General features: G+C 36.6%; 1 protein-coding gene across 2 annotated transcripts; it reads left to right on the top strand.

The window, feature by feature from the left end:
- The first annotated feature begins 281 nt into the window (after positions 1–281).
- ldlra (low density lipoprotein receptor a) lies at positions 282–16,644 on the top strand. Of its 2 annotated transcripts, none has more exons than XM_073857579.1 (18): positions 282–525; positions 3,928–4,050; positions 4,423–4,545; positions 4,629–5,006; positions 5,222–5,344; positions 5,432–5,554; positions 5,738–5,857; positions 6,081–6,206; positions 6,297–6,468; positions 6,738–6,965; positions 9,136–9,249; positions 9,360–9,504; positions 9,578–9,719; positions 9,869–10,012; positions 10,105–10,320; positions 11,922–12,002; positions 12,083–12,246; positions 14,258–16,644. In XM_073857579.1, the coding sequence occupies exons 1-18, from the start codon at positions 462–464 to the stop codon at positions 14,345–14,347; spliced, it is 2,676 nt and encodes an 891-aa protein (XP_073713680.1). In that variant the 5' UTR covers positions 282–461; the 3' UTR covers positions 14,348–16,644. The 2 variants fall into 2 exon arrangements, with proteins under 2 accessions (XP_073713680.1, XP_073713679.1); XM_073857578.1 differs by having other exon boundaries at positions 283–525; positions 9,136–9,256; positions 9,367–9,504.
- Positions 16,645–23,564: the final 6,920 nt, after the last annotated feature.

Below are 23,564 nucleotides of genomic sequence, written 5' to 3'. Positions count from 1 at the left end.
GATGAGCAAGGTTTTTACCGTTACACGTAGCATCTCCTTTTTAGATCAATTTATTACTTTATTATTATTATTTCTTTCTCGCGCATTAATGGTAAACAGCTTGATGTTTTTAGGATTTTTAAACTCGCTCATTCCTGGACATGAGAAGGATTCATGTGGAATGATTTGGGGGCGCGACTTGGCCACACCCCCTGATTGTGAAAACCTAAATCACACCACCTCGGCCCGCCCTCGCGTCATCAAGCCCCGCCCACTCTACAACTCATTCAAATTTACACGATTCACCACAGCGGCACATGTACCTGCTTTTATCATTTTACAAGCACATATTTTTTCCGCAACATCGATTGAGCCGTAATTGGTGTTTACCTGTTTATTTAACTATTTATTTTTTAAATAAAAGTCCGTAATATAAACTGCAGCTACACAACAAAGAAACGCGGGATTGTTGACAGGTTATTATGGACATCATATTGACGTTGCTAACGTTACTTACTGTTTCTTTCTTTTGTCCGGTTCAGTCAGGTGAGTAAGCAACAGTTTGTTTGTTTGTTTTTTATTTATTTATTGTATGCATTTATTAAGCTTTCTTAAATAATTTCTTGCCATTGTATACATGAAGTGTTGAAGTAACGTTACTATTTAATTTCAGTTCGTTTTAAAAGTATATTGTAAATATAAAACAAGACTTTATTAGTTAGCATAATTAAAATGCACTGTACATTTTATTACTATAAAATATGACAATAATTATTGTTTTTTATTTTGACAAAGTTGTTTTGATTCTTTTTAATACTGCTGACATTGTCCACTGCAAGCTAATACAAACTAACACAAACTTTTTTGGTACAATCTAAAAGAAATCTTCACCAACCACAGTTTACATACCATTACTTGTAACCCATACAGTACTGCTCATGTCTCCACCCTTCGGTAACATTCCATAGTATGTTCCCACACATGCTTTTCCTAGAAGTCCTAAATCATTTTAAGTGTATGATGTCACACATACAGTAGTGTAGATTAGTGGCATGACTGTAATCTCATATATTCAAACCGAAGAGAAATTAGAGACAGACGGGTTTAGAGGGCATGCATTAGCTACGTTCATGTTTGCTCTCTAAACTTCACTTGGGTGGGTTTAGTTTGACTAGATGATGTGGAAGAACTGGGTTGTCATGCTGAACTAGGAATTACTTGGCTTGAATGACATTGTTAATATGTGACCCTGTCTGAGAATCCCATTGATTTTGACAGTAGTAGTAGTAGTAGTCAGTCAAGATATCAAGGTTATATTTTCACAGAATGTTCTTTACATTATATAGGATGATTTAGTTATACTGTTTTTGGGGTGACTTGTGACCTGACTTAAATTTTGATTTGGCTCGATCTGACAGACACATTGCACTTCCTAAGTTTATCTTGCAATTAAATGGTGCATTGTTCGTCCGTCAAGGTCAAGGTTGCTGATAACGGGCAAAGTAAAACTTGTCTGGTCATGAATTGCAATTATGATACGTTGTGTTGTGATAAACTGGATTTTTATACACATCCTGTGCTTGACATCCATTGGTTTTGATCGAATAGATGTTAGGCTCTTTAAATAATCAGACACACTGTGAGTCTGTAGGGGGCGGACATGAAGAAGCAAACATAGCCACGTTGCATTTGTTTGGCTAGAGTTAAGAAGGGCCATAGGCAGCAACAATGCATTCTGCTTTGGAAAGATGATTTATGATCAACACAAAGTCATACAGAGAAGTGTATGTTCATATATGTGTTTGAAGGTCTTCACCGTATGACTAAGTGTGTCCAGTAAAATCTTTAACAGGTTTGTCTTGTTGCTAAACTTACCGGACCGGTCTGTATAACTGTGCAGTTAAGATTGGATTTTGCCACGTATTTGCCACCCTGTCTGTGAAAAAGCTTAAAGTGAAATGAATGAGTGAAATCAAACTTTGATGCTCATAATCTCATCATTAGATTGAGACTTTAGCCTGGATTTCATAGACAGGGTCACTTTTGTCATACAGCAACTTTGAATACATGCATATAACATTTCACTTTACCTGTTGAATACATGTACCTATAGCCAGATTCATGTTTGTTTTTTACACTGCATGTGAAAATGGTGCTGATGCTGATATTTGGGAAGATGAATACAACAGCATCAGAGCTCTCAGTGAACCAGAACTATCAGCAGCTGATAATCAAAGCCATGAACATTGGGCTTATTGCCATGCGACACAGATTACAATGCAAAACAGATCAAACATGACATCATTACTTGTCAAAATCTGCCTAGTTTCTGCATATTAGGCATATTACTGTATTAACTGTACTGGGAGATGTCTAAAATGTTTAGAAGATGAAGTTAATAATAAAAGTATAATTATATAAGAGTAATTCCAGTGTTATGACTGTGACATTTGCAGTCAGAACTTGAAATATAAATTACCAGAGAATGCATTTATTACCGATAATTCATCTGTTTATATTTTAACCCCTTTAACCCCCTTAATGCAGAACATGACTTTCTAATTTAATATTTTTGTCTTGGTTTCAGTACAAATGTCTAAAAATTCTTAATTAAATAGTAATTTAATTCTTAAATAGTTTTAAGACAAAAATATCAAATTTAAGTAAATTTGTGCTTAAAACAAGCAAAAAAAATCTGCCAATGGGGTAAAAAAAATATTGAACTTGACATTTCTACCCTAAAATTTTTTTTTATTTGTACTTAAACAAGACAAAAATATTAAGTGAGAAAGTCATTTTTTGCAATGCTGATGTTATCATACATTCACACGGGGCTTCCCATTTACATTTAATGGGTGACATCATGCGTTGCCGAACTGAATTGTGGATCCGTCACCATCGCGTCACTGCCGTTGCTCGCGGCAGAAGTTAAACATTTCTCAACTTTTCAAGTGCCAACGCGTGCGTCCTCCAATCAGATCACCTTATGCAAATAACCTAGCAGGAGCCAACCAATTAGGTTTATGCAAGACCAGAGCATGCAGTTTATGCAAGACCGGAGTTGCGGCTACTGTGATTGGCTGTTGGCCACGCTTCAGACAAGCTTTCCGTCAACACTTTTGCACCGTGTTAATGTATTGTTGTTAGAGTCAAACATCAGAAAATATCAATGTATACTTTTGTTTTCTATTTTAGAAAACATAAGAATGGACGGCTCTTCAAAGAACATTTAAAGGGGACATATCATAAAAATCTGACTTTTTCCATATTTAAGTGCTATAATTGGGTCCCCAGTGCTTCTATCAACCTATCAAAAAATAGGTCATTTAAATTTGGCTCCCCTTGTGATGTCAGAAGGGGGATAATACCACCCCTTTATCTGCCCTAATCAACTACAACACTGCCATTTAGTGCAGCGATCAGCTCATTTGCAGTTTAAAGGACACACCCCAAAACGGCACATTTTTGCTCACCCCTACAAAGTGGCAATTTTATTATGTTATAATAAATGATCTATAAGGTATTTTGAGCTAAAACATCACATATGTACTCAGGGGACACCAATGATTTATTTTACATCTTAAAAAAGTCTTGTGAAATGTCCCCTTTAATATTTAATTTATTTTCATTTTCGTGTGCGCATTTATGAAGATGGAACAACGTTATGGATGTAACAATTAAAAAATGTGCACTTACCTAACTATGGAAAATGTTTAAAATGCTTTAAAACCTTTACCAAAGAATTTGCATGGGTATTTAAACCACCAAATATTGACATCCGAGATATTAGTATGGTTCAAAAACTTCATACCATTGACATTTGCATGGAATTGTCCATAAGAAACAGGTCACTTTATTTTACTGTGCATTATGTTTATATAACACTTTTACAAGTTACTTTGAGGCATTAGACATGTTGTGTCTCTGACGCATGTCTTTGATTGACAGGTTTGGTGACCTGTGATGCGAGGCAGTATCAGTGTGGTAATGGAAAGTGCATCACGTTGAGATGGGTTTGTGATGAAACCGATGACTGTGGTGACGGCACGGATGAACTTCCCGCAGCTTGCTGTAAGTAGGCAATTTATATCATTATTAAAGGGATAGTTCACCCAAAAATGAAAATTATGTCATCACCTACTCACTCTCATGTATAAATGTCTGTGTTCTAATGAACACAAAGGAAGATATTTTGAGAAATGTTTGAAACCAAACCGATCATAAGTCCCATTCAATTCCATAGTAGAAAAAAGAATACTATGCAAGTGAATGGGGCTCAAGATTGATTCTCAAAATATCTTCATTTGTGTTCATTAGAACAAAGACATTTATACATGAGAGTGAGTAAATGATGACACAATTTAGATTTTTAGGTGAACCATCCCTATAAAGACTAAGCTAGTGATGTTTCTTCTCACATGCGTTTATGTTTTGCCCTCTCAGTGGCAAAGACCTGCAAACCCTCTGAATTTAGCTGTGGTGGGCGACTCAACCAGTGCATCCCTAAGAGCTGGAAATGTGATGGCAAAGCTGACTGTGAGAACAACGCAGATGAGGAAGCCTGTGGTGAGTTAATCTCTATAACTAAGGCTTGAATGGTAGCAACGTCAACATCTGGTTTAATTCTCAATGAATTGTGTCAACGACAGAACCTCGGCAGTGTTTGAATGGGGAATTTCGCTGCGGTAGCGGTCAGTGCGTGTCCAGATCGTTCGTGTGTGACGATGAGGCAGATTGTGATGATGGTAGTGATGAAGCATCCTGTCCACCCACAACCTGTGGATCCAGCTCCTTTAGGTGTAGCAACACGCAGTGCGTTCCTCGACTTTGGGTCTGCGATGGAGACACCGACTGTTCGGACGGCTCAGACGAAGCGCCGCAGAATTGTGGTGCAGGGTCATCGACGGTGCCCAGAAATCCCTGCCTTTCTATGGAATTCCTTTGCGGCAGCGGCGAATGCATTCACAGTAACTGGAAATGCGACGGTGGAGCGGATTGTTTGGATCGATCAGATGAAAAAAACTGCTGTGAGGAATTATTTGCCTTAAAATTACATTTAAAAATTTTGTTCACGCAGTAATGCACTTTAGATTTACATTACTGCAATGCTCGACAGCTTACATAATGCATTAAAGTGCACACGAATTGGTTTTACAAACTGAAAGCCATATAATTTTTTATGTTGTTGAAGCATTTCTTATATCAAGGCATAATGCTTTTTTTGCTTTTCGATTGTGATCAGCTTTGGCCACATGCCGACTGGATGAGTTTCAATGCGGTGATGGATCTTGCATCCACGGTAGCCGTCAGTGCAACCAAGTTTACGACTGTAAAGATTTAAGTGATGAGCTGGGCTGTGTTAATGGTAAACCTTTACACATTTCTTATACTTTTCTATTCTGAGATGTAGTTACTTATTGCGTAACTTATATCTCTTCTTTTCGATTTTCAGCTACCCATTGTGAAGCACCCCAAAAGTTTAAGTGCCGCAGTGGTGAATGTATCGACATGGAGAAGGTTTGCAACAAGCAGCGGGACTGTAGGGATTGGTCGGATGAGCCGCTACGAGAGTGTGGTAAGTAAAACAACATTCAAAGATGTAGACTTGATTCTTCTTTACATTTATCCATTTAGCAGACAATTTTATCCAAAGTCCATTCAAGTTATACATTTTATCATCCAACCCAGGACCTTGCATCCATTGAGCACAAAAAGATAGTTTTTGCTATATCATATAGATAATTTTTTTAATCCACAGATTCGAACGAGTGTCTATATAGCAATGGAGGCTGCTCTCATATTTGTAATGACCTGAAGATCGGTTACGAGTGCCTGTGTCCCACCGGTTTCCGTCTGGTGGAAAAAAGACGATGTGAAGGTAAGAAACTGTCACAAAAAAAAGATAAGAGATGTTGGTGCAAATCCAAACCAAAGAATTATATCATCTGGACTTCAAACTTATTTGCTTTATCCTGTGCCGGGAATGACTCGTCGGTGTGATTCGGATCAGAGTTTATCCTATAAATCCATACCATTACTATCTTTCCTGATTTAGTGTCATTCCCAAATATTGTAACCCTCTGTTTGATCGCTTTATGTAGATATCGATGAATGTGAAAATCCAGACACCTGTAGCCAAATCTGCGTCAATCAGGTGGGCAGTTACAAGTGCGAATGTGAGGAGGGCTACCAGATGGATCCTGCCAGCAAGGCTTGCAAAGCTATTGGTATGCTTTTAACATTTCAATTGTTCATTTTTATTAGACTAGCATCTACAAACACTTGCAATAACTTACCTATCTCTCCTGATTCTACAGGAACCATTGCATACCTGTTTTTTACCAATCGGCACGAGGTGAGAAAGATGACCCTGGATCGCAGCGAGTACACGCGTGTCATTCCCAGACTTAAGAACGCTGTGGCCCTGGACATGAATGTGGCTTCTAGAGAGATCTACTGGTCAGATTTGTCCCTCAAGAAGATATATAGGTAAGGACAGAGTCTATGTTAAAGTCTATCTTAAATTTGGTTTGTTGGCATTAGGTTGTTTAAACAATGGTTTAGATGCCAACCAGCTGAGCACCAGCCTGGCCCAATTAAAGACCACCTTAAACCACCTCCAAACCATTCATGTTTGGTTTATATGGTTTTATAGAAGGGTATTCAATCCAGTTATTTTATATAATCTTCAGACAAGGTGCATGTTTGTCAAAAGATCGGTGCATGGCATTGGCATCATATTTGCTTTACTTTCCTAGGGCACAAATGGATACCGCAGATAACAGCTCCCAACACAGCGTCGTAATTGGCAGTGGCTTAGATGCTCCTGAGGGTCTCGCTATCGACTGGATCCATGGGACGATCTACTGGACGGATAGCATCCAAGGCGCCATCTCAGTGGCAACTGTGGATGGAAACAGACGCAAGACGCTCTTCAAAGAAAACCTGGCCAAGCCTCGTGCTATTGTAGTCGACCCTATTAAGAAGTAAGTTGCGAAACGTTTTCAAACAAAAAAAAACAAGAAATTTTGTGTTTCCCATACAGCAATCATTTTTATTATATATATTTTAAAATATAAAAAAAATGTCCAAAAATATATGTACTGAAATGTATTTTGAAATATGTATTTTTCACAAATTTTTTTATTTTAAAATATATTTTTAAAATAAATTAAATATTGGAAGAAAAACTTTTTATGTTACAAACCTGTAAACAGGTTTGAAAAGATTAAAATTAAATATATTTTATCTGCAAAAATATACTTATAATTTTATACAGATTTATACATTTTATACTTATATATACATTTTATACAAACATTAATATTTTGGCCAGAATAATATAGTTTTTGCAATATGGGTTGTAAAATTTGAAATGTATTTGTTGCCCCTGAAATACATTTTGAATTATATCTTAATATAATTTTCAAATTTAAATATTTAATTAAGCTTTACTTTCTACAAAATGTATTTAGAAAATATTTTTACAAATATTATTTTACTTCAAATTACATTATTTTTGGCCAAAGATTTTTTTTGCCATATGGGTTTGGTTGTTTGTTTACTGAACAACGGAATTTTGGGGTCTTGAAAAACACTTTTGAAAACAAGTTTCACACAGTGTAAGTTTCATTCAAGTTATCATTTACATGTAAACTACAAAAATACAAATCTGTGATGTCATGAGCATGCATATTACGAGTTCAGTCCGAAAGTAGCCTACTACTTGACCACCATAATGACAATGGTGGCCTATAGGATGGTATTTGCGCTACTGAGTGTTTGAAAACTTTATTAACAAAGTTTGCAAAATTTAGCTTTTTCGTCCTTGGTCACTTGTAGTACTAAACCATTGTAAGTACAAAATGTCTATCAAAAAAAAAACTGCTTTTCTTTTGGCATTTTGACTGTTTTGTATTTATTGCTCTCTACATTGTAAAAAAAATATTTGTTGCACTCAAATTTTTAAGTTTAATCAACTTGAATTTACAGTTCATTTCAAGTAATGAGTTGCTATAAATTATAAAAAATAAAGTTAAAAAGTTATGTTATTCCCATTTTATTGTTATAATTTATAGCGGCTCCTCACTGGTGATGAAGGTTGAAATTAATTGTAATTTCAAATTCATTCAACTTAAAAATTTAAATGTAACAAAGAATGTTTACAATGTAGAGGAATTCGTATGTGCGCAGATGCTTAGTGTTTCTTACAGAGCCCCTAAGGTGACATTGGAGTAAAAAAATCTAAAGTTTAGTTTCATGTCCTCACGTGAAACTTTCATGTGCAGAACTTTTTTTTAAAGTTTAGTTTCGCGTGCTCACGTAAAACTTTCGCATGCGCACATGAATCTATAGTGTGTGCACATGTGAAACTATCACGTGCGCACATAAAAAAGGGAAAGTTTCACGTGCGACACAATAATTTCATGTACGCACGCGAAACTAAACGTGATAGTTTCAGGTGCGCACGCGAAACTAAACTTTATTTAACTCTTTCGCCGCCAGCGTTTTTAAAAAAAGTTGGCAGCCGGTGCCAGTGTTTTTCATGATTTTCACAAAAGTTTAATGCCTTCCAGAAAATGTTCTTCTTTAAATATATAAACATACAATATTTCAAATGAAAGAACAGACCCTCTGCTTTCAAACATAAAAAAACTTTCATCCTACCTTCAGTAGTTCTTTTGTAATCAGCTTTTGAATATGGGTAGGTTTCTGCAAAAACACCAAATTTTGAGCAAAAAGCTGAGATAATTCCATTTTTGTGACGGACTTTTCATAGAGATCCCATTCAGAGCGATCATTAAAACACACATGGACACACAGCCACTTGCTGTAGGGCAATACTTCCGGGTTTAAAAAGTTACGGAAGGCCGGAAATACTCGTCATTGGCAGGGAAGCGTTTTCTCTTGATTGACGAGATAACTCGTCAATGGCGGCGAAAGAGTTAAGCTCCATGTCGCCTTAGGGACTACTTCGTAGTTTCTCTACGAAGTAACGGCAACTATTTTTTTGGCGATCTGTGTAAACAAGTATAATTTTGTTGTGTATTTTGTTGTAGTTTGTTGTTTTATTTTCATGTAAAGGCACCCTTAGTCCTATTCAAAATGTCGAGGCAAAGTTGCATATTGCATTAATTATCCCCTAATGTTTTGTAGCTTCATTTTCTGGACCGATTGGGGTACACCAGCCAAGATTGAAAGAGGTGGCCTTAATGGAGGAGATCGTACTGCCCTGGTTACGGATAATATTATCTGGCCCAATGGAATAACCCTTGATATGAACATGTTTAGTCGCTGTCCAGCACAGATCTGTAAACCAAATAAGGTTTTAAGAACTTTGGTAACTTTGGGCTGACCTGCTTTGGTGTCCACTTTATGTATCTTGATCTGCTGAACCAGCGCCTGTACTGGGTGGACTCCAAACTACACACTCTTTCCAGTATCAGTGTGCAAGGAGGTGGTCGACGTACTCTAATCATAGACCAAGGCAAACTCGCCCATCCTTTGGGTCTTACTGTTTTTGAGGTAACAATTGTGCAATACACATTTACGTGTTGAAGATTTGTGCTATAGAAAGCTGAACAACATTCATTTTCAGGAGAAAGTATTCTGGACTGATGTGAGCAACAATGCGATTTTGAGCGCAAATCGTGTGACGGGAAGCGACATAAGAAAAGTAGCAGAACATCTCTCATCTCCGGAAGATATTGTCTTGTACCATAACCTCAAACAACCTAAAGGTATGTTTACATTTTATTCATCACACATTTGATAGGCACTGCTGTCCAAAGTGACTTCTTTTAAGCATCATGCACTGCCAGGAACCCTAGTAAGATTGATACAAAATGTACAAATAAGCTTTAATGTTCTCATTCACGCTTTTTTTAAGGAATAAACTGGTGCAAGTTCAACAACGGAGGCTGTGAGTTCTTGTGTCTGGCCGCACCTCAAATCAATCAGTTTTCACCCAAGTATACATGTGCCTGCCCAGACCACATGATGCTGGCCAGAGACATGAGAAAATGCATCCCAGGCAAGTGTCACCAACATGTTAAAATTTCAAACCAAGATTATAATTTCTGTCCATTTCTATACATTTGACCTTACTGTTGTTATTTTAAACAGCTGTGGTGACACCAGCAACCCCCATCAGCCCTGAAATGTCGACAACGAATCGTCCTCAAGAACCTTCCAAGACCTCACTAAAACCCTTACTTCCTTCAAAGGCGTCACCGAAACCATTACTTCCTGTTCCTGTGATCCCCAGCAAAGCCACCCCAGCTACCCCTGGCAAACCCTCCCAAACCACTCCTCAGCCTTCCGTATCTACCCAGACAGATGTGTGTCGATTCAGATTAAGATCAGTGGCGTGTTTTGCTTTGCTTTTGACTTAAATTGTGGTTTTATAATCCCATTAGGAGCAACAATTCCTTCCATAAATCCATTGTCTAATTTTTTGTTTCCTTTCATTTTCCTGTAGCTCAATTGGTAGAGCATTGCATTAGTAACACAAAGATCATGGGTTCAATAACAGGAACACATGTACTGATAAAGAAATATGTCACCCTGGAATACAAAACCAGTCTTAAGTCGCACAAGTGTATTTGTAGCAACAGCCAACAATACATTGTATGGGGTCAAAATGATTGAAATGCCAAAAATCTGTAAGAAAAGCTCACGTAACACACGCTGTTTCTGCATTTCTGATGTTAATCTGGAGTACCTATAGAGTAGTATGACATCCTTTATATCTCCGAAGAGTCTTTAGTTTAATCAAATTTATAAAAGAAAGATTAGCTTTACCGAATCTTTCCGATAACGTACAAAAAAATGAAGAAGGAGGAGTTACTACCGCGGGAGGAGCGAGTACGAGTCATGCAACACAATAGAACACTGTTTTAACTTATGATTCACTACATGTTCGTGTCATTTATATAATATGCACGCGACTATTTCCAACATAAGACAGAAGTCTTACTTACCGCATGCAACTCATGACCCCGTTGGGAAAAAACACAGCATCAAGAACACACGCATAACTCCGCTGCTACCCCGGATAATAAACTATATCCATTGTTTCCATAAGGCTGGCTTTCTTCTCCTTACATCCAAAAACACACTTCATCTTTCATGCCATTGTTGAGTTTTGAAATTAAACAAAGCTGTGACGCGTGATAAGATGTTTGCAAGCTCTAGCATCTCCCGCTGATTGCCGGGTGGGTGGGGTTTTCCGGGGGAAGTGCCCAAATAAAGAAGTGATACGTATAGAAAACCCCTGAAACGTCAGTTGGACCTGTAATCGAAAAAAACTTTCCGAAACTTGTACGAACTCTGGCGAAGTGGATTCGGCACAGAAATACTCTGTAACACGCCCAACTGCTTTTTTGACACTTTGCCTACGTTTATCATGAGGAAACAACTCTATAACTGTGTTAATAAGTCAGAATGCTTGAAATACCATTGAACCCCCCCTTTAAGTAAAGATCATGTTCCATAAAAATATTTTGTACATTTTCTACCGTAAATATAAAAAATATATTTATCATTAGTAATACGTGTTGCAAAGGACTTTATTTGGACAACTTTAAAGGCCATTTTCTCAATATTTAAATTTTTTGCTGTATTTCGGGATTTTGCCAAACATTGTCCTATCTGAACAAACCATACATCAATGGAAAGCTTATTTATTCATCTTTTGAATGATTTATACATCTCTATTTCAAAAACGTATGACTTGCCTTGTGTTCCAGGGTCACATATATAGATTGAATGCACTGTAGTCGCTTTGGATAAAAGTCGCTTTCTGCCGAATGCATTAATGTACAGTAAATGTCAGACCCTAGGGCTTCCTGCAAGATACGTTTGCATTATTTTATGAGATTTCCACAAACTTAGAAGATAAACTAAATACATTTTTATATCATTATTTTTCTCTTCAGATGATCAACACAACAGTGATGTAAAAGCAGCCACAAAAGCAACACCTTCCACTCCGCTGGCCCTGTATATTTTATTACCACTCGGTGAGTGCTTCAAACTGACTGTCTTCTTCAATTCTTCACTTCTATGGGCTCTATTTTAATGTTTGAATGTCTTCTTAAAGTCCTCATCTGTTTGGCTGCGGTTGGTGCTGTACTCTTCTGGAGAAAGTGGCGGCAGAAAAACACCAACACCATTCACTTTGACAACCCGGTTTATCAAAAGACCACCGAGGACCAGGTGCATTTATGTAGGAACCGTAGTTCTGATGGCTATTTGTACCCACAGGTAAGATATTATCACTTTATATAACACATCCACTGACTTAAAGGGATAATTCACCCCAAAAATTAAAATTGTGTCATCATTTACTCACTCTCATGTTGTTACAAACTGCATACATTTCTTTGTTCTGATGAACATGAAGGAAGATATTTTGAGGAATGTTTGTAACTAAACCGTTCATGGACCCCATTTACTTCCATAGTATTATTTTTTTCTACTATGGAAGTGAATTAGCAACCAGACTCTCGTACATTCATTTCATTTGTACAGAGAGTCTGGCCACGCTCCATTACAAAGCGTTACTTCCGTTAAGGAGGGTCCTCTGTTGAAGTTTAAAACTATTGGATCTGCCCAGAGTCACTTTGAACCTGCCATAGGCGATCGCTAACGTGTGGTCGTGACGTATATCATACACCGAAACCAACAAGTCAGAATAATCAGACAAACAAAACTTAGCAAACATTGTTCTTGCTCCGGCTTTAACTTCTGTATATTCGGCAGTTTTGCAACAACGAACCGAATAGCTTTTCTCACGTCTTTCTCCGCTGCCATTACTGAACTACAACTCAAACTGACGCACGACCTCAACGTCATCGTTCTTAGCCACCCCCATCTGTTCGCTGATTGGTCCTGCAGATTTTTGCAGGAGAATACGAAACTCTAGAGAGCAGTCCCAGACATAGTACTGAAACGAAATTAAAATTAAGTGGAAGCACGTAGGAGGGCGGAGCCAGGCTAGAAGTGAATGGGGTTTAAGAACGGTTTGCTTACAAACATTTCTCAAAATATCTTTCTTTGTGTTCATCAGAACAAAGAGATGTATGCGGGTTTATAGCAACATGTGAGTGAGTAAATAATGACAGAATTTTCATTTAAAAAAAAATAACTGTGTTATGAATTGATTGCGTGAATATTCTGGACATATAGAGACATATCAAGAGGTGAAATGCCTTTTAATGTGTCAATAAGTAACATCACATTACACTATAGACCATATAGATATGTATAAAGGCTAGATGTGTTACGGCGGAGTCTCTAACGTCATCACCTGGCGGCCATCTTATCTCAGACAGCTCGCTCACTCGTAACATTGAGTTTTAATGGTGCAGGTACTTTTAAATGACCATACCATGCTCAATTTTTTACCAATTTTCAAATGGTTTGGTTTCTCACAAACGTTATTAACATCATTATAATTCTGGATGCTTTAGGGGGTGTGCACACCAACGCTTTTACGCCCGCGGCCAGCGCATGTTTTCAATTCATTTCAATGGAAACTCTGCGTTTTTCAAATAAGCCAACAGCTAGCGTTTTTTTTTGCGCTGAAAACCGGCGCCGAGAGTTGAAAAATGTTCAACTTTGGAAGAAAAGCCCCGCTCGTCAATGTCAGTTCTCACGCAGCTGTCCAATCACAGCGGAGGAGGGGCGGGACAAGTAGCACAGCAACCAACCGTCTCACAGCTGATGTATCAGAGCTACCAAAGCGCTTAGCTGAAGAAAGCTGGCACTCAGCTGAAAAACACCTGGCATTCGGCATTGTCCAGGCGTTTTCAGCCACGTTTAAAAGTTTTGTTGTACACAAACCCTTAACCTGTTTTTTTTTGTATAAGTATGCAGTGTCATAGGTACATCTTTGACGTTTATATCAAACCAAACCGTTTGAAAATCTGTAAAAAATTAAGCAAGTTATGGTCTTTTAAAAGTGCATGCATCATTAAAACACAATGCTATGAGTGAGCGAGCTGCCTGTGGTAAGATGGCCGCCAAATGTGGACGTTCCACTCAATTGGCCAGCGGCGCCGACGAGACATCTAGCCTTTATACATATCTATGCTATAGACCAGCTTAGAATACCCTAAGAACTGCATATAGTTACCTTAGCAATCCCATAGCAACACCCTGGCAACCATCCATAACACCCCTTTAGGGACCCATTGTTGGTCTAGGTAGAGCAAACATTAGGTTAATTGTTGTGTAAGTCATCTAATTGTGGTTTTATTTTTCTTGTCTACAGCGGCAGTCTGTGAGTCTTGATGATGAAGTTGACAGCGATGTCCATGCTGACACTAACAGTGTTTCAGGACTGGTAAAGAGCCATATTTAATGTCTTAGCCATGCTCGGAGGTCAAAACAATCATTTGGGGAACACCGGAGAGTCCACTAAATCTAATTTGCTGTGCAAGGCGATTTGTGACCCTGTCTGTGAAATCCGGGCTAAAGTTTTAAAATGGAATGATGTCACTCATTGACATGACCTAACTCGGTTAATGTTAAAGATATCAAGGTTATATTTTCACACAATGTTCTTTACATTATGTAGGATTACTTTATAAAGAGAATATTTAATCAATAAAAAGACTTCAGCTGGGTTTTAACAGGCAGGGTCACGTACTTGATGCAAAAACAATCCAGGACTGCCAGTTTACCTCAAACAACAACAACCTCATCTTAGCACTTCCCTATATGTAAATAATACAATGAAAAATTAGACTATATATACCTGTTTATATATAGTGATATCTTTTAAGAGTACTTAGGTTTTATTTTCACGAGGTATACAAAGATTCATGTAAATATTGTATTGTATTGGCAAAATAATCAATTTAAATTTTTTAGTTATTAAATTAATTTATTTTTACAAATGCAAACATGGGAAGTATTTTTTAGCAATGATCAAAAGTGGATATTTTGCACATATTTTTATATGATGCATTAGTGCATCATTAATCTAATACATGAATCTAATACATATAATAGATTTTTAAAAAATTAAAATAGATAGCAAGCAAATAATGGCATTGATGTCAGATTGTTTAAATTACTAGATCACAGGATAATGCATTTTGGGGCTGATGTTGATGATATTTGTGACCCTGGATCACAAAACCAGTCATAAGTCGCACGGGTATATTAGTAGCAATAACCACCCATACATTGTATGGGTCAAAATTATTACTTTTTTATGCCAAAAATCATTAGGATATTAAGATCATGTTCCATAAAGATATTTTGTACATTTCCTACCATAAATATCATTTATCATTAGTAATATGCATTGCTAGGGACTTCATTTGAACAACTTTAAAGGCGATTCTCAATGGAAAGCTTATTTAATCAACTATAAAATTATGTATAAATTTTCAACTAATTTACCCATATAACTGCATGGTTTTGTGGTCCAGCGCATATAGTTAATAAGGTTTCTAGCTGAAAATCTTTCATCATAAAAACATTTTCATGTGTGGTCAACAAGCCGGTCATCAACTTTTTATTTTTATTTTTCGTTTCAAAATGGTCAGTGTTTGAATTGAAAGCAATGGTTTACAATGGGATAAAGAAGGACTTTGAATCTATCCACCAATCAGCATCTGACTATTAAAAGCTCTGTAGTGTTCAAGTTTTTTTCAAATTTGCAGTATATGAATATGTTTTTATTCATCGCAATTATAGTTTCTCATCTTTAAAGCTGTGTATTACTTACAAAACTTTACAATGATTTTACTGTGGTAACACTACATTTAATAACTGTGGTATTGTGGTGGAAATGTGAAATATTCCTAGTGAATCCTCCGTGTTGGGATTGAGGGAATGTAAATTTTTATATTACAAGTATTCAATACACTGTCCGAAAAAATGGTCAAAATATGTACCCTAGCTGTAACTGGGCCAGTACCCTTTCAAAAAGTACACTATTGTACTCAAAGAGTTCATTATACATTACATATTGGTACCAAATGTTCACATATCTGTGCCTAATGGTACATATTGAGAGGGTACATATTTTAACCATTCTCTACAAAACAGTGCTGTTGTGTTTTTAAAATATGTAGGGATTTGTTTTTGTTTATCAAAACAAAAATGAAGTTTGATGTTGAGTTTGAAGAAGCATCCATTGTTTTGATAATCACAGATAAACTATGAAGATTACAGATAAAGTCCATATGGACATGCCTGTCACTGGAGTTGTGATTGTGATTATTTGTGTATTTATTTGTATTGAGTTGTTAGGTAAATAAGATCATCAGTCTGTTTATGTTTCCAGGCAATTGCTTTACATTCTCCATACAAATGTGTAAATATTGTATTGATATGTGTAAATATGTTACTTATTATCTCCACTTTGTATTTGTATCTGCTATTGTATATAAAGAAATGTTTGTATTTATTTTGAAATCAAAATCTGTGGTTGATAATTGCCTTTCATTTCTGTGTACGACGTTTGGTTTTGTTTTTGAACAGTTGTTTATGATGTATGTTTTTTGTACATTCTGATTCATTGGTGAAGTTTAACATATTGTTGATGGATTTGTATAGTACGGATGATTTTTCTGTTAAACCAATCAACGTTGTTTTTCAACTGTGAATTATCTTCACCTGAAATAAACATTTTGAATAGTTTAATGTGGATTGATGCTCTTATTGTAGTTTTGCCACAAATTAAAGGGGACATTTCACCAGACTTTTTTAAAATGTCAAATAAATCTTTGGTGTCTTCAGATTACATTTATGAAGTTTTAGCTCAAAATACCATATAGATAATTTATTATAGTAAGTTAAAATTGTCACTTTGTAGGTGTGTGCAAAAATGTGCCGCTTTAGGTGTGTCATTTAACATGCAAATGAGCTGATCTCTCTACTTATTGGCAGTGTCGTGGTTGGATAGTGCAGATTAAGGGGCGGTATTATCCCCTTCTGACATCACCAGGGAAGCCAAATTTAAATTACCTATTTTTTCACATGCTTGTGGAGAATTGTTTACCAAAACTTAGTTACTGGGTTGATCTTTTTCACATTTTCTAGGTTGATAGAGGGGACCCATTTATTATACACTTAAACATGGAAAAAGTCAAATTGTCATGGTATGTCCCCTTTAAATTTCATTGCCTATTCTGGACAGCTACTAATACGTGACCCCGAAATCAAGGCTCATGACTTAATAATGATATATATTAGGAGAATTCAATTTTGATTTTACATTGATTTCAATCTGTGACATGACCTTATTCAGACAACATTAAAAAGCACCTATTGTCCAATTCACGTTTTTACATTTCATTTGGTGTGTAAGTGTGTATTAGTACATGTTAATGTACAGAATAAAACTATACAATAACAGCCTCATGCAAAGCATTCTGGGAATCAGAAATCATCATCAACCTTTTTCTGTTTTTTGCTTCAGATTTTGTTTCCCAGAATGTTTTGCTTGATGCTGTTATTTTAGTTTTACTCTGTAAAGACAAAGACTTGTAAATGTTTAATGTTCATTTAATATTGAACAAAATGTTGCCAGTAAATAACATAAATTTAAATCTACGGTAAGTTTCCAGCAACCCAGCTGCAATGACACTGTAATTTCTATGGATTTTTTTACAGTGTTGTTTCTTTAGCAATAAATATATATAATTCCCATGCAGCTAAAATCTAGACCTCAGGAACTGTGTCAGTAGATGAGGTCTACACAATTTGCTTCCATATGGAGCACATGGGGCCCTGGCTAAAAATCCCTCCTGCAAAGCACAGACATCACAGAGGCAGCTGAAAATGTAAACCATAAGGCCGAACACGTGACCAAGTGTTTAAATTAGACCCCCTTCCCTTGGAATCTGGGTCGGTGTAGAGTAACCGGTAGAACGCTAATAAAGAAAGGGGTTTCCAGGAAAGTGATTTCGTGGAAAAAATCCACACAGCACAGTAACCACGACTCCCTTTTCAAAACACACTCGCCCCAAGAGATGACATCCACATTCTGGAAAAAAGGGCCACGGATTCGTTGCGGCCAATGGGAAGGGGGTCTAGGGGGCCTCCCTGACCCATACATGCCTTCGAAGGGGGGGGGGGGACGGCTCCGCCTCCAGCACATTTTGTTATCGCTCACTATTCTGGCAGTTCTTTGTGTTTGTGAGGCGACTGAGGAGATTTCTAAATATGTGCCGGTCTGGTTTTAAAGGCAAAGTTCAAGGCTATGGAAGTGTACATTATGGGTTGTTATATTAAATAAAAAGCACACTTTCTTGCACTTTTTGTCAGTGTGATAACTTTTTTTGCCTGAAAACTCAACTGAAGTGATTTGTTTTGTGATTTGTTTTGCGCTTTACTGTTCATTTTACAAAATGTAAAAAACATTGTGTGAAAATATAAGACCCAAACTTAAAATCAAACATAAATCTAACAATAAGATGATGAGACTTTAGCCTGGGTTTCGTAGACAGGGTCATATATACTTCTGAAAGTACATCTCGGTCAAAGTATAACTACAACCCTAATACCTAACCCAAGTCAAACCTTAACCACAAACTAGCTGTAAACTCAAAGGAAAGGGTTGATTCAGTCCCAAACAAATCCATAAGCCTAACCCTGCCCATGTCCGTATCCCTGAAATCTGATTGGTTAAGATAAACACTGTTCTAAATCCAACAATAATGTTTATCCATAAATATGTCACACTGAAAATGATCTAACTGTTAACGCTGATAACTCTTCTTCTTTCTGTGTTGATATACATGCAAGATTTGAGTAACAGTAATCCATGAATCAAGCATGTTTTCATTTCCTAATCAAATGAATTATGCCCACTAACCATTACAAAACTGAGATCTGTTTTTATTGTCATTTTATTATTTGTGCAACAGTATGAAGTGAAAAACAGCAGTCACACAGCACATTGTGTCCTGAACGGTTTCTAGAAAACTCCCACAAAAAAATCTCATGTTCTGACATCACAAATGATGAACCTTTGATCACAGATCCTGGACATTCAGGCTTATTTGCTCTTTGGTTTGTTGTTGACAGAAAAACACTTTCTTAATTAAAAAAAATATATATTTTTACTTGCAGTTACATTTAATATTTTTAAACAAAGTGTTTTTGTCTATTATAATATATTTCAGGGTCAAAGTCAAGAGTTCACCAACAGTCTAATGATCAAGAACATTTTGGGAACGTATGTTCAGTGACTGGACATCATCTAATACTGATAATGGACATCCAAAATGTGACCAAGTTCAAATGCACTCGTAATTCCAGAAGTTCATGGTTAACAGAACTTAATTCAATGAATGAACCCTGTCGAAGGTAACAGAAGAGCCAGAAAAGCGAAATGTCTGGTTGTAATATTTGTCTACCAGAACATTATGAAAAGTGTGTAAACTATTCAGGGAGACAAATAACCTACAGTTAAAACCCACTTAACAATTCAGGTGTAAAGAGAAGATATCAGTGTCCAATCAACACTAAACCATGGAGAAAAACAAAGCACAAAAGCCGAACATTGAACTTTTCCTTATGTTTGTGTGTGCTTTGGGCCCCTGCCGTGCCTATATGTCAAAAAGAGGAATTATTTACCTTTCTCTGTTATCACAGTCAGTACAACATGTGGGAGGAGTCACAGACAGGGCCCACTGGGAAGTTATGACCGACATGTCATATATCCATAATCCATATACATTTTATGACACATATTCAGCGAGGTGAATTGGAAGGAAGTTCATTTCGTGTGTAGTGGGATGCGTTATGGTGACATGTTTGAGAGCTACAGTTTTTTCAGACCTTTAGGTGTCTAATAAATGTGAAACAAATACAGCTGTTACTTAGTGATGGGAGAAACGAAGCTTTTCGAAGCTTCGAATCAATTGCTTCGAAAATTGATTCAGTTTTTCGAAGCAGTTCGAAACACCACACACGCTGGCGACCCCTGCTGGTCAAAATAATGTAAAAGCAGACATGTCCAAACATTTTACACTTTTTTTTTACAAAACAAGAGCAAGATTTTTATTAAAATATATTAATTTTTTTAACTTAATTACCACATAATTAAAAATGAATTATGTGTTTTTAGCTTTATTTAGGGCAAACAAATCATTAAAACAAACTGCCCTTTCAATTATGCACATTTTTGTAATTAAACCTGTCTATAAACAAAAAGTAGACAAAATGGTACTGTTATAAGTCAGAAGGATAAAAGTTTTATGAACTTGCATAATAAAACTTAACCGAGTTCACCTAAACATAAGACGGTCATTTGTGATCAACTCCCCCTAGTGGTGAACCATTGGATTTTCGAAACGTTTCGAAACAGTTATGACGTAATGAAACCTCGTTTGCTAAAATCACGTGACGCTCCGAACCACTGATTCGAAACAAAAGATTCATAAATGTTTCGAAGCCTCATGAAGAAGTGCTTCGAAAACGACCATCACTACTGTTACTGTAATAACTGAACAGCTGCCTTTACTTCAATTATTACAATCACTATGAAGCAAGCATGTGTTAAAGGAACGCTATTCTATTCTATTCTATTCAAAAAGTTATAGCATGTTGTCACATCACAATATACAGTAGTGGAGTTTACAATGTAGTTGGGTATTACGATACAATATACGATGAAGTAGTACAAGTCAAATGTTTGTTAGTGCTGGTGTGCCAACCCGTCCTGCTGTAATATTTAATCTCATGTATAGATGTATGTGTACCAGACTGCACTATTTTTAACATTAACAACCCCGGCACATAATTTAGTCAGCTTTTCTTCAAATATGTGGAATTATTGGCGTTTTAAATTAGTACACATGTAAATAAGTGATTGTGGAGTATGTCCTGTGTGTGTATTTGTTATTGCTGCTTTGGACCAAGAGTGTCCCTAATAATGTTGATTGATACACAACACAATATTCTTCTTTCTTCTTCTTCTTATTACTCTTCACTCCAAGCGGAGCGGGCTTCTACGGTGTGCCTCCAGACAATACGGTCTAGGCCCTTCCTCTTGGCTTCTTTCCAGGTGATGTTGATTTTCTGAAGTTCGTCTCTGGTGGTTCTTCGCCATGAGTCTTTGGGCCTTCCTCTGCGTCTCGCACCTTGGGGGTTCCAATCAAGTGCATGTCTTGTAATGTTTAACTCTGGTTTTCTCAATGTATGTCCAATCCATTTCCATTTTCTTCTTTTGATGCTTGTTTCCAGTTCTTCCTGTTCTGTTTTTCTCCACAGTTCTTTATTGGTAATTTTCTTTGGCCACCAGATGCCACGTAGATGTCTTAGCTTCTTGTTGATGAATGGTTGTAGTTTGGCCAAAACACCCTTGTTTATTTTTTCATGTTTCACATCCATACAGAAGGATGGTTTTAACACCCGTATCTTTGTTTTCAGGGAAATGGCTCTAGATCTCCAAACTTTATTTAGAGTGGAAAATATTTGTTGTGCATTTCTCTACCTGGCTTTTACATAATCTTCTGTTCCTCCGGATTTTGAAACTATGCTACCAAGGTACCGAAACTGGTCTACTCTCTCAATGGTCTCTTCTCCACATTTGATCACATCATTTGCAGGTGTCTTAACTCTCATTTCCTTGGTTTTGTCCACGTTTATTTTAAGACCCACTCTCTCTGCATTTCTCTTCAAGGTGTTTACTTTCAGTCTCATATGTGCTACTTCGTGGCTTAGTAGCACAAAGCAGCACATATGAGACAACACAATACAACACAATATACACAGCAAATAATGGGTATTTCTCAGATTAAGGGCCAAATTGGGTTGCTGCAATTTTGAAAATTAAAATTCAAAATTTGACTAATTGGTATTCATCAAATTATCAGGCCTTAAATCAGGAGCGACGTTATAACACAATTTTTATGTAATTAGGTATTAAATCAATTTTAATATGCAATAAAAAAGGAATACACAATATGATTCTATGCTTTAGAATGTAGTGAACATTTTTTAGTAAAGTAAATTTTTTCCCAAAGACAAACACTCTGATAAAGTAAGTAGTGTCCGCCTCTGTAAAATTATTAGTAAGAGCAGCCATAAAAAAGACTTGTTTTTGTTTATACTAATTTATGGTGCTCAAATTTATTAGATTTGATTAGTTTTTAATAGAATTACATCCTGGGGACATAAATAGGCCTGAATTCTGGGAAATACCATGCATAGAAGATATATATCTTCAATCTAATATATCTTCAACTTAATGAGATTTTTACTTGCACAATTTATACATAATTTATTGGCAAAAATATGTATGGTGCTAGTAATGACTGTGCTGGTAATGACATTTTTGTCAAAAAAAAACTAGCCCTACTAGCTAAGATGATGACTAAGCAAGTGTAGCTAGCTTTCTACATGTAATGTACACCATTTTAACTATTAAAGTCATAAAAATATTTCAAAAATGTTTAAAGGTAGTACGGACGCTTATTACACGGCTCTCTGGAATGCTTGATTCTGATTGGTCAGTTGAGACATTTGCAGGTTCGTTCTTTTCAAATAATAACCGCTCCAAAGTAATAACGCATAGCACTATCTTGTGACAAACACTGGACAACCACAATTAAGAAAGGAACATTTTGACATTAATTTTAACATGTACGGAAAAAACAAAACATTTGCAGTGGATAGAAGAACAAACAACGACAAGACACAGAGAGCTTACTTAGACTGAACTTGACAAAATAGAGGATGACAGCTACGAAGCCAACACACAAAAAAATACAGAATGGGCATTAAAACTTCTCAAAGTCTGGCTAAAAGAGAAAAAAATGGAGACAGACAAGTATGAAGCAGAGGATCTTAATAAGGTATTACGATCATTTTATGCATCTGTGCAAAGTTTCGCGGAAGGACAAAAATGTTAATTTAAAACAAATATGCCAATAAAATGTTTCAAATTCATATTCATGTCCAGATTTTTTTCTTATGTGGCAAGTAGCCCTGTAATAAGCGGGATAATGTAGAGGCAGCCGGCAGCCACCGGGAAACAAGCCCCCTCAGTGCGATACAAGACCCTCCGCTTCGCGTCGGGTCCCGATCACACTGTCGGGGCTTATTTCCCGATAACTACCGGCTGCCTCTACATTATCCCTTACAAAATAAGTGTAAATGCCCAATACAAAGAATAGATTATCTTACTTTTTTGGAAATCAAGGCATCAGTCTTGCAGCTTGAAATCCATGTGCTCCACTATGTCATTAGGTTACCATGGCTACCAAATAAACCTTTGATAAAAACAGTGGGAACGTCCTTTTATGCAGATGTTGGTAATGAGCTAAACCAGTGGTTTTCAAACTGGGGGCCGCGAGTTGGTGCCAGGGGGGCCCCAGTTTTATGACATTTTATGAAATACATTAATTTATCATGAATTCTGTGTAATTAAACCTAAAAAAATAAGGCTACTAACCAAAAGCACTAGTTATTTGCTTAATTTAATGTTTAATTTTACAGTTTTTTTGTCACAAATTTTCTTTGGGGGGGCGCACCATACACAAGGGGGGCCACACGCTAAAAAAGTTTGGGAACCACTGAGCTAAACCATGGGACAGGTATAAAAATAAATA

The sequence above is a fragment of the Misgurnus anguillicaudatus genome, chromosome 19 (assembly GCF_027580225.2).
Source record: "Misgurnus anguillicaudatus chromosome 19, ASM2758022v2, whole genome shotgun sequence".
Taxonomy (NCBI): Eukaryota; Metazoa; Chordata; class Actinopteri; order Cypriniformes; family Cobitidae; genus Misgurnus; species Misgurnus anguillicaudatus.
The sequence above is the reverse complement of the archived record's forward strand: the minus strand, read 5'-3'. Positions and strand labels throughout refer to the sequence as shown.